The sequence below is a fragment of the Chrysemys picta genome, chromosome 2 (genome assembly GCF_011386835.1).
Source record: "Chrysemys picta bellii isolate R12L10 chromosome 2, ASM1138683v2, whole genome shotgun sequence".
NCBI lineage: Eukaryota > Metazoa > Chordata > Testudines > Emydidae > Chrysemys > Chrysemys picta.
The window spans coordinates 196,827,798-196,840,172 of NC_088792.1; the positions used below are offsets into that span (position 1 = coordinate 196,827,798).

Sequence of the window (12,375 nt, forward strand, 5' to 3'; positions counted from 1 at the left end):
AACGTGGGAAAGTGAATAATTTCCCCCACTTCCCCAGCTCCTATCATATCTATTTGGTTCTCGGACATCAGAAGCTGAGGTTAGTTTACAAAGGCAATATAAGATTTACGGATGTCTGTGTCTAAGATTTTCAAAGGGGACCGTGTCTCCAGTCAAAATATTTTAGGGTCCCGCAATTGGTCGAAAAAAAAAAAAAGGTTGAAAACCACCGATCTATGCAACTATGGTGGCCTCAGAAAGAAACATGATTGCATATAAATGTGAACATAATTCATTGTATCATTGCTGCACTAATATTGGTGTGAAACTAGTTGGTAATATAAACAGGAGACCAAAATATGCCTGCTGCAGAATTTTTTTAACCTTCCTCTGAAGCATCTGGTGCTTGCTGCCATCAGAATAGTGGACTAGATGGACCAATGCTCAATGTGATATGGTAATTTCCATGTTCTTGTGTGTACCAAAATGAACTACAGGAATATTTTTGTAAACTCCCCGCCCCCCTCCGCCGCATCCTTTCCTCCCTGGGCTACTTGGGAGCAGGCAACACTTACCTGTGTGCCTGGGCACCTGATGTCTCTCACAGCAAAGGAGATCCTGAGTATCCCAGTGGTGACGTTGGATAGGTGGGAGTCTTCTATCCACCCCTGATGCAGTCCCTTTACTCCTAAAGGAATTTAAAATTGGCGGTTCTTCCACCTGGCTGGCCCCTGTACACACTCAGTGGTGTGCCTTGGGACCCTCCAGGAATAAACCTATTCCAATAATCATCATCATCTGTGACACGGGTCTAACTCAAAATTATAAATTTTAATATACATTATATATAATTATAAATAATATACATCCAATATACTTAAATTAGAGTTAACACACCTTTACTTAACAACTTAAGGAAACTGAGTATAACAGACTACAATTAAATGTCACTACTAATTTAAATCCACAGGGGACAGTTGAATAAAATCAATTAACAAATATAGTATACAGTAATAAGTTAAACTTATCTAATTGTCTTTACACTGCCACCGTTTATCCCACTCCATAGTGTACACTCCTTGGGATTTCATAGACCTAGGCACTTGCATGGGTGCACTTGAAGATCTGAAGCTGGAGGGAGCACTCTGCTGCATCCGAAGAAGTGGGCTATAGTCCACGAAAGCTTATGCTCTAATAAATTTGTTAGTCTCTAAGGTGCCACAAGTCCTCCTGTTCTTCTTTCTGCTGGTTCTGTGTGTCAGTCAACAAGCTGCCTAACCCTGCTGAAGATTGAACCAAATGTCAACAACCCTGGGTTCTGGTTTGATGGGAAGACCACTCTGCCTCTCCTCAGACAACCTTTTAGCGTCTTTTTTGCTATGCCTCTTCCCTTGCAAATACTTTCCCAAATAGGGGTAGGGGTTACTCTCAGTTTCTTCAATGCAGGCCCACCTCAGTCAGCTCTAGGCACAACAATAGTCTCTTCCCTGGCCCAGTGAAGCCACCAACCACCTCTGAGGCTCCCAGCAGCAGCAGCTCCTGGTACGGACAGAGAGCCACACAAGCAAGCTCAGCTCCTCGCCCGAAATGGAGCCCACCGCCTGCTCTCTCCCTACTCCCTGGGAGAGGAAGTCTCTCACTCTTTTCCCAAGGCATCATGGGAGTTGTGGTCACTAAGGCTTGATTGCAGCACACAGGATCTTCCCAACTGGAACACTCCCAATAAAATTCAGAGGCCCCTCTAGTAAAGGGAGCATACACTTTGTTAACCAAAATGTATTTTGATCAGAATTAGTCATCTTAGTCTTAAAATGCACAGAAATATGTGAGGATGGTGAAAGATCATCACCTTCAAAAACGCTGCATTCAGGCTACAGTCTGCCCTATATATCAGGCTTCACTTAATGGTACTGTTTCCTTAGTGACGCAATCTGCTGACGGATGCACTGACTCCTCTCCTGTCCTTCAGAGGTTTGTTTATTAGTCTGGATGGCTGAAATGAAACTGATAGGATATTTTCATATTAAAAGAGGGAGGATGGGAAGTTATTCAAGGCTATTTAAATGATCAGCTGAAGGATTAAAAATATTTATATGCAGTACTTGTAATGGCTGGTTTTTTGAGCCTTACTCTGCAGTGGTGTGATATTCCACTCTTTCATATTGAAAAAACCTGAGTTGACAGAGGAATTATAGATTTGCCTTTTAGAATCTGTGCTCCAGTTAATGAAGAATGAATTAAGACCTCCTTTTGATGCAGACCATGCTGATAAGCAATTGCTGATTAATTTTGTCTTGACCTTAGGTGATAAACACATCTAGCAAATTACTTCTTTCCCTCTAGCCAATTGTTAATTTCTCTGATTAAAATATTGTAGACAGATTTATCATTTGCCACTCATGCTGATCATATATACAATCTTTAGATCTTCAGTTGTTGTCTAGTTGATTAGAACATATATGCAAAGCATATAGTTTTCAGAGAGGTAAAACAGTGATTCTTTTAGGGTGTTTTTCTTTATTCTTTTCCTTTTTTGACCTCCCCTCTTACACTGGTTTCCCTCTTTAGTTTTGGGTGAAGTCTAGAGACAGCAAATGTTAATAAGATATAGAAGCAAGTCACTTTGTTGTAGTGGTAGCACGGGATACTACTTGACTCAACTGTGAGTAGAAAACATAGTAGTCCAATGCAATGTGCAGTTTATATTCTTGCCTTTGGCAAAATTCTTTTAACTGAATACAACCAATGCTCTTGTTACTTCCCAACACTTACCCAAAATGCCAATTTGCTGTATACTTGTCAATCTGCTAAGATTTATTCTTAGGGAAAAAATCCTCTCTCTTCCTCTGACCAGTGTCAATAACAATATCAACAGAAAATGATATTAGCTAGGAGAGCCCTTGTGCAAAGATAACGCAAGATGGACAATTTATATTATGAAAATATTTCATTTTGTAGTTTCAGGTGTAAACAAAAAAAAAACCCATTTAGTGTTAAAGATGTTTGTGTAATATGGACAAGTGATAATCCCAGGTTAGAAATGTGATGTGAAAATATAATCAAACAAAAAATAAACATTGACCTAAGACACTAATGCTTGACAATGATGCAGCAAAAGTCTTGACACTATTTCACATGTTCTAAGCAGCCTTACCACTTAATTTTTTCTGTGAATTGCCTGCTTGTGAATGCCACCAGATTGACAACCTTCCAGTTGTGGCAGTTCTGAAATCCTCTATTATTCATGGTGTAGGGATATTAAAGAAGGTACTAACAGTGATTCCCCCAAGAGACGGTGACCCCCTCATAATTTGGCCCCCACACTTTAAAATCCAATAGTTTCACCAAGTACAAAAATCTCTTGGGTCTTCTGTTAAAACTTGTAAGCTACTGTCTGTAGAAACCATTGATTATATCTGTCCTGTGAAAGATATTTTACTACTATGTAAAACTTACAAACAAGTTAACTGACTTTGTTCTTGAAGTAATTGATACAATGTCAACAAACACTATAAGCTGTTAAGTGACTTTCACTTCATTCAGCTGCTCCTAGGACAGACCCCCACCCTCTGTGATTAAAGGGCCGGGAGTCTCAAATGAATTAGCACACACTCTGAAAGTGGTGGAGACAGTAAATTAAAATATGGTTAAGGGATGGAATGTATGCTGATGAATGCTTGATATATAAGGATGGTTAGGGAGGTGCCAGCCTAGAAAAGGAGTATCCATCGGCCGAAGAATGTGTCAAGTGGATGACCAGAAACCCCCGGAGGGTAAACTGGGATCCACCCCATCACCTGGAAGGATGAGAAACACAAATTTTGGACAGTGTTGAGCCACCAGGAATGTGCCACTTTGGACAGGAATGTGCCATCTGCTGATTGAGTCAGCAACAGCAGGATGAAACAGCTCCCATAGACTAACATAGGAACTAATTCCTATAAGAATGGACTCTAAAGACTGATGACTTTGAGGCTCTGGTTCTGCTGCCAGCCTCCAGGAGCATCAGGTGCACCTGACAGACTCGGCTCCATCCTCATGACCAAGATACCTGGCCAGTAACTTGGCATGAGCAACTTCTAGGCTGGTAACTATAACACCTATTCAGAACTTGAATGAATGATTGTGTGAATGAATCTCTCTCTCTCTCTCTCTCTCTCTCTCTCTATATATATATATATATATATATGTATGTGTGTATGTATAAGAAATAAGTAGTCAAACAACATTGTTTACTTTTATCTTTTGCTTTATCAGTATATTTACAATAAATGTGGCATCTTTGCCTTATCCCTCTTAATAAGATCCTGCTGGTTTTTATTCTATTGGTATAACAATGGAACAGAAAAGTTGATACCTTTGCAAGCTTCCCCAGCTGCCCATGATAATTTGATTCAATCCCAGCATAGAGGGACATTTTTTAGGAGTGAGAAGGTAGTTTAGTCCTGATTATACAAGCCTTGGCATTTGCACGGAGACTACTTGCCTGAGTACCAGTTCTGGTGGGGATATTTGTAGTGAATACCAGTGTCCACTAGGAAGTGGATGGAGATCATCTATTAATTTCACATTTGCTGATGAATAGATGCTGTGAAAGCTTCATCGTGGAGCTCTGACAATGAATTTTAGTTTTGATGGGGAAAAATACATGGTCTCCTAGTCCTGGGCTTCTGTAGTACAGATTTTCCTGATTATGGTGAATTTGAATATTTGGACTCTGGTCTCCAGAGATGAAAAGTTAATGTAAAATAACCTACTGAGCCATCTCTCTATAATAGGCTTCAATTCAGCAAGAGCCATGTTCAAATCAAAATAACCTCTATTATAAAGCCTCTATTATAAAGGTTTGCAGCATAAAAGTGAGCTCTAATCAACACAGAAATCTCAGGTAACTTTATTTCTCCTTGGGCTCACTCCTGCTAGATGTTCAATTCTCCTGGGAGATGCTGAGCTGCCACGACTCCAGTAGCTGTGTTAATTGAGGCTGTTCAGCACCTTTCCATTATTGCTCTGCAGCTTGCAGGAACAAGCCCTTAGTGATAGTAATCAATCTACATCTAATTTTATAGATGCTACTCATCAGCTTCACAGGCAGCGCCGAGTTCTTTAAATGTAAAGTGTGTAAATATAGAACCTACTGAACTGTTTCTGTGATTGAGAAGCCTGATGAGATGCCAGGGCTAAAAGTTAAAATAATTTCTTGTAGTTAATAATGGAAAATTTCATGTCTAGATCACATGAATAAAACATAAGTTTTCCTATTAAACTGCTATGCTAAGTATGCTTCCTTAACATTGTCTTCAATGCATGAATGTATGAAACTGAAAAGCTATTAATATTCATTTAAAAGGTTTGCCATCTACCCTTTCTTTAAGTCATCTGATAAGAGATAAAAATAGTAATCTTGACAGATGGTAATTAAAGAGAAAATACAAGTTAAAAATTATTTTTCATTGTTTGCTTCATTCTTTAAGATCCATTCAAAATAGTTTAATTTGACCTATTTCTCCTACAAAATAAGCAAGTAGATTTTTGACAGGTCTGTGACTCAGTTCTTGGGAACAGGATAGGGAAAATGTAGATTCATTTTACAGACTGGGAAATAGAATTACAATACCACAGGTGGTCTATTGATTTCCCTCCCCACCTCTCATACAATGCTCCTAATACAGTGGAGTCTGCTTTTATTTTATTGAAAATGTAATACTCTATAGACCCACAAGAAAATAAAAATGCACTGGGAAGCAACTATGTGCATGTTAAAATGGGAACTAAAATCTTCCTGGAAATTTCCTGGTTGAGGCTATCTATGGAGTTTAACCAGTTTTTTCGAGCCTAAACTAGTATAGCTCTACAGCTAACCCTGACGTTAAATTCTGAAGTTTCTGAACCTGTAGTGTTAGGGTTAACCTGTCTTAAGGGCCTTGTCTAGAGGGGTTGTATAACAGAATTACTTATTTAGAAATGAGCCCCCGGAGAAGGAACATTAATATTTTTTCAGAATAATCAAAAACTGACTATATCGCTATCTGGAGTGGTTTCTGACCATGCGCGCCAACCTCGAAGCAGACTGTCATAAGCAGGACAGACACCCCAAACTGGTGGTTTGTTCTTTAATTAAATTTCACCAACCCAGTAACAAATGTGAACTCCTGGATCACTGTAACAGTCTGACCATGGAATCACAGACAGTCCCCTTGGGCACTGCAGTCTATCTTGCCACCCAGGTGAGCTGGAGTTAGTGATAAATGTACACTTACACCAAAAATTACAAAATATTCAGGTTTCTCCCAGTCCAAAGAGACCAGTCACTTACTCCAGATCAATTTGTGCCTTAGATTTCACACCAAAGACAACACTGGTAACCAATCAAATAGTGCAGTGTTTCCCAAACTTGGGACGCCACTTCTGTAGGAAAAGCCCCTGGCAGATCAGGCCAGTTTGTTTACCTGCCGCGTCCGCAGGTTTGGCCGATCGCGGCTCCCAGTGGCCGCGGTTTGCTGCTCCAGACCAATGGGCACTGCGGGAAGCGGCGGCCAGTACGTCCCTCGGCCCGCGCCGCTTCCAGCAGCTCCCATTGGCCTGGGCAGTGAACCGCGGCCAGTGGGAGCTGCGATCGGCCAGACCTGCAGACACAGCAGGTAAACAAACCGACCCGGCCCGCCAGGGGCTTTCTCTACACAAGCGGCGTCCCAAGTTTGGGAAACACTGAAAATAGTGCACTAATTAAGGATTTATTAACTAGAAAAAATGAGTTATTTACAAGTTAAAAACAGGCAACATAGAAATGTGATCTGTCAAATGATTTTCACTTGATGATTTGAGACTTTTGTAAACTCAGTCATTACTCAGTTTTTTTAGTACCAAAATGGTATCTGGGATGAAATCTTTCTATTATAATTGGCATGTACATTCTTAAAAAGAATGTTTCACTTGTGATATTTTGCCCCCTTTTCTAACAGTAGCTTTAATATTTCCTTTTCACAGGATTCAGTACAACACATCCATCATAGGATGGGTTTGAGCTAAAGATTCATTACAAGAAAGGAAGGTCACACATCAAGATAGCCAAAAATCTGAATTGTTCAGGTGGTTGAATGCTATTCATACATTATGCTTCAGTGCTTATCTTTTATATAGAAGTGTCATGCTTATAACATATAAAGATTATATCCTTGTACGGTCTGACCACAAGCTGATTATGATTTTTTTTCTGTGAACTGGTAAAAAGGTAGCCACGTACCATGAAAATCTCTTGAGTAATTTTTCTTTCGCATTTGTTAACTTTTCTGTTTATGATGACTGTTTCCAGAGAGAAGCCTTATTATTTCAGGATTTGCACTAATGTTTGAAACCAAGGCTTGGATGGAGCACTGCAGTGGTATCATTACTATTCCAAATTAGTGCCACTGTATTTTGAAGTCAGTATCTGAAGAACAAGGAAGCTGGATACACCAGCCACTAGAAGATCCAAGCCATCACAAAAAAACTTATTTCTGCACATTTTGAGTATAATGGGTACTTTTGTCTGGCTCTGGCAGCACCTTTGGGTTTGGCAATCCCCTTTCCTAAAAACAAGTGGCCTAATTCTGGTTCACACTAAGGCCACATTACTCTGGAAGTATATTTATGTCAACGTTAAAGCCAGAGGAGTGTAAAGGGGGCCTTAATATAAATGAGAACTAGGAACAAAATAGTTTAGGGCCATATTAGGGTTGAAGTTTCAGTAGCATTTACATGATAGTGCTCTCATTTCACATCAGTGTAATGTAGAAATAAATCAAAATAGATCTTCCTTATGTATATTTGATATAACTACTTTACTGTACATGATTGTCACTGAGCACCTTCCAGTACTAATGTTACTAAGGTTACTAACTTCTCTATATGTTGTCTGTTCTCTCCTTCTCTTCCCGGTGTTTTGTTATGGTTTTTTGTTTGTATGCTTTGATTTTAAATATACACATTATGTTAAAGAAGGCAGGTCAAACAATGTACCTTGGACTTGGAGCGGAAGTCAGTGAGGTTGGTGATGCTCAGACCGGCCACTGAGAAAGTTCTTCCGCCACACAGACGAGCTTTACTGTTACTCTATATAGTTCCATTGTGCCTGAGGAGCATAATTGCTGACCATGACCTCATCCCAGAGCTTTAGATGGTCTCTTAGGCCTGGTCTACAGTGGGGTGGGAATTGATCTAAGTTATGCAACTTCAGCTATGTGAATAACGTAGCTGAATTCGACGTACTTAGATCTACTTACCGTGGTGTCTTCACTGTGGTAAGTCAACGGCTGACGCTCTCCTGTCGACTCCTCCTGCGCCTCTCGCCCTGATGGAGTACCGGAGTCGATGGGAGAGCGCTCGGCAGTTGATTTATTGCATCTAGACTAGATGTGATAAATTGACCCCTGTTGGATCGATCACTGCCCGCCGATCTGGCAGATAGCGTAGATAAGCCCGTAGAAGCGCTGTAGCTTCAGCCCAGGGTGCTTTGAAGATAAGGACTGAGCCATGGACTTTGACTTAACAGTCTATGGGAAGCCAACATAGAGAGAGGAAGACAGGTTTGATATGCTCGTGGTAGCCTGTGTTGCTGTGGAGATGCACAGCAGTGTTCTGTACTAGTTGGTGTTTCTTAATGGCTGAAGACTTCATGTCCTGGTATAAACTAGATTGCTTAGCTTTTTATAAACTGTGTGACCAAAAAAAGTCACAATTAGGTAAATAATATGTCTGGTAAGGGCATATTATTTTTCTGTCACATTCCAGCCAGTCCTATTTTAATGACTCTCATTAGTTTGAGAATATCTGAATGAATTTTTAGACCTGAACTGAAAGAGCTTCACCTGAGTGTTTTGGAAAGTGAAATGATTAATATGCCAACAAGATCTAAACATTTCTAATTTATATTGTTTTTTGATTGGTAGTTATGAGGGATATTTTCAAAGGTCATTAAAATGGTGGAATACAGAATTAAATACAGATTATTCAGAGGATAATCAGTGATTGATATATACGCAGGTTAAATGCGTATGAATAAATACTAAAACACCAGAGCATATTATTTAATTTTCAGTAGAGATTATAAATGGCTCCAAAATTTAAGAACATGATGCAGAATTCTGTTTTGCAGCTGTGTACTAAATGTAATACAGGGAACTTTGGTTTTATGCATGTGATTTGGAATTGTAGAAAGATCACAACATTTTGGTCAGGAGGGAAAGGCAAAAGTTTATGGATGTGATTTGACTTATTTCTCACTGGATCTTTGAATTAAAAAAAAAGAAAAGAAAAAGAAATCATGGTGGAACAGACATCAAAGAAAACTTATTGGAAAAACATTCTCTGTAGCAATGCCTCCTCCCCCCATATAAATAGACATTGGACAAAGAAATTTATATAATCAGTCTCAGAATAGATTAACTATTTGTGTGTATCTATCTGATTAGAAAATACACCACACAATTTATATCATCACTTTGGACACAGGGAAGAAAAATAAATTGGTTCAAACATATTGTCATGATGGTCAACCAATTTTAAGATTTAGATTTTCCTTGGCAAGTCATATTAAAAATGTTTTCCCAGATTGCTTTACTTAAGTAAGTGGCAAACTCCACTGATACTACCATGAAAGCAATGAAATTTCGTCAGAAACCTGTTTTGCAAGGTTAATGTGTCGATTACAGCAAATAGCAAATAATAATTAGGTGTGCCCTTTGAGGTGCTTGATAGTGTAACGATCTTAGGGTTCACTAAATAACAAACCAGTGAATGAGAAAGGAATAAAACTGTAATAAAACAAATGGGAGAGCTTCTGTAGTGAGCTGCTGCACACACCCAGGCAGGTTTCAGAGTAGCAGCCGTGTTAGTCTGTATCCGCAAAAAGAACAGGAGTACTTGTGGCACCTTAGAGACTAACAAATTTATTAGAGCATAAGCTTTCGTGGACTACAGCCCACTTCTTCGGATGCATATAGAATGGAACATATATTGAGGAGATATATATATACACACATACAGAGAGCATAAACAGGTGGGAGTTGTCTTACCAACTCTGAGAGGCCAATTAAGTAAGAGAAAAAAAACTTTTGAAGTGATAATCAAGATAGCCCAGTACAGACAGTTTGATAAGAAGTGTGAGAATACTTACAAGGGGAGATAGATTCAATGTTTGTAATGGCTCAGCCATTCCCAGTCCTTATTCAATCCTGAGCTGATTGTGTCTAGTTTGCATATCAATTCCAGCTCAGCAGTCTCTCGTTGGAGTCTGTTTTTGAAAAAAGAACAGGAGTACTTGTGGCACCTTAGAGACTAACAAATTTATTAGAGCATAAGCTTTCGTGGACTACAGCCCACTTCTTCGGATGCATAGTCCACGAAAGCTTATGCTCTAATAAATTTGTTAGTCTCTAAGGTGCCACAAGTACTCCTGTTCTTTTTGCGGATACAGACTAACACGGCTGCTACTCTGAAATCTGTTTTTGAAGTTTTTCTGTTGTAATATAGCCACCCGCAGGTCTGTCACTGAATGACCAGACAGGTTAAAGTGTTCTCCCACTGGTTTTTGAGTATTATGATTCCTGATGTCAGATTTGTGTCCATTAATTCTTTTGCGTAGAGACTGTCCGGTTTGGCCAATGTACATGGCAGAGGGGCATTGCTGGCACATGATGGCATATATCACATTGGTAGATGTGCAGGTGAACGAGCCCCTGATGGTATGGCTGATGTGATTAGGTCCTATGATGATGTCACTTGAATAGATATGTGGACAGAGTTGGCATCGGGGTTTGTTACAAGGATAGGTTCCTGGGTTAGTGGTTTTGTTCAGTGATGTGTGGTTGCTGGTGAGTATTTGCTTTAGGTTGGGGGGTTGTCTGTAAGCGAGGACAGGTCTGTCTCCCAAGATCTGTGAGAGTAAAGGATCATCTTTCAGGATAGGTTGTAGATCTCTGATGATGCGCTGGAGAGGTTTTAGTTGGGGGCTGAAGGTGACAGCTAGTGGTGTTCTGTTATTTTCTTTGTTGGGCCTTGTAGGAGGTGACTTCTGGGTACTCGTCTGGCTCTGTCAATCTGTTTTTTCACTTCAGCAGGTGGGTATTGTAGTTTTAAGAATGCTTGATAGAGATCTTGTAGGTGCTTGTCTCTATCTGAGGGATTGGAGCAAATGCGGTTATATCTTAGAGCTTGGCTGTAGACAATGGATCGTGTGGTGTGTCCTGGATGGAAACTGGAGGCATGTAGGTAAGTGTAGCGGTCAGTAGGTTTCTGGTATAGGGTGGTATTTATGTGACCATCGCTTATTAGCACAGTAGTGTCCAGGAAATGGACCGCTTGTGTGGATTGATCTAGGCTGAGGTTGATGGTGGGATGGAAATTATTGAAATCATGGTGAAATTCCTCAAGGGCTTCTTTTCCATAGGTCCAGATGATGAAGATGTCATCAATGTAGCGCAAGTAGAGTAGGGGCGTTAGGGGACGAGAGCTAAGGAAGCGTTGTTCTAAGTCAGCCATAAAAATATTGGCATATTGTGGGGCCATGCGGGTACCCATAGCAGTGCCGCTGACTTGAAGGTATATATTGTCCCCAAATATGAAATAGTTGTGGGTGAGGACAAAATCACAAAGTTCAGCCACCAGGTTAGCTGTGACATTATCAGGGATACTGTTCCTGATAGCTTGTAGTCCATTTTTGTGTGGAATATTGGTGTAGAGGGCTTCTACGTCCATAGTGGCCAGGATGGTGTTTTCTGGAAGATCACCGATGGATTGTAGTTTCCTCAGGAAGTCAGTGGTGTCTCGAAGATAGCTGGGAGTGCTGGTAGCGTAGGGTCTGAGGAGAGAGTCTACATAACCAGACAAGCCTGATGTTAGGGTGCCAATGCCTGAGATGATGGGGCGTCCAGGATATCCAGGTTTATGGATCTTGGGTAGCAAATAGAATACCCCTGGTCAGGGTTCTAGGCATGTGTCACACCCAGGCAGTGTTCCCAACCCCGGCCTCCAGGGCACATCTCCAAATTCCCACCGGCATAACACTGTTCCTTATAAGGGAGCATCTCTAAATCACAATATTTCATAGGCATATCTCTACAGATAGAGTGCCCTCTTCTTGTGTTTTTTATAATGTGTTCTCTCTTACTTTAAACCTAACTAAATAGCAGAGCTGTAAATAGACATTTAGCACCCTAGGGCGAGCAAGCATATTTGCACCCTCTATCATTTTTTCATCATTTTTCCACCCAGAGGAGACATGGTCTGGCACCCTGGATAACGTGCCTCCCCCTTGTCCGGATTTTTTGGTTGTGCCCCACCAACCCAGATAGCCTGGGTGACTGTCTGAGGTGAGTTAGGGGTGGAGGTGGTGGTGCTTCTTTCCTGATCGCCATTGTG

At 40.5% G+C, this 12,375-nt stretch overlaps 1 protein-coding gene across 3 annotated transcripts in view; it reads left to right on the forward strand.

Annotated features, from left to right (window-relative positions):
- The window catches only part of TMX3 (thioredoxin related transmembrane protein 3), a 111,108-nt gene that overhangs the window by 69,061 nt on the left and 29,672 nt on the right, over positions 1 to 12,375 (forward strand). Inside the window, exon 16 of one of the 3 annotated variants that reach the window (XM_065585192.1) lies at positions 6,967 to 10,250. The exons of 1 other annotated variant lie outside the window; for it this stretch is intronic. In XM_065585192.1, the coding sequence (XP_065441264.1) occupies positions 6,967 to 7,008 (42 nt within the window). In that variant the 3' untranslated portion in view covers positions 7,009 to 10,250. Of the gene's footprint in view, positions 1 to 6,966; positions 10,256 to 12,375 lie in introns of those variants that run through there. One more of the 3 variants, XM_065585191.1, reaches the window with a different exon arrangement.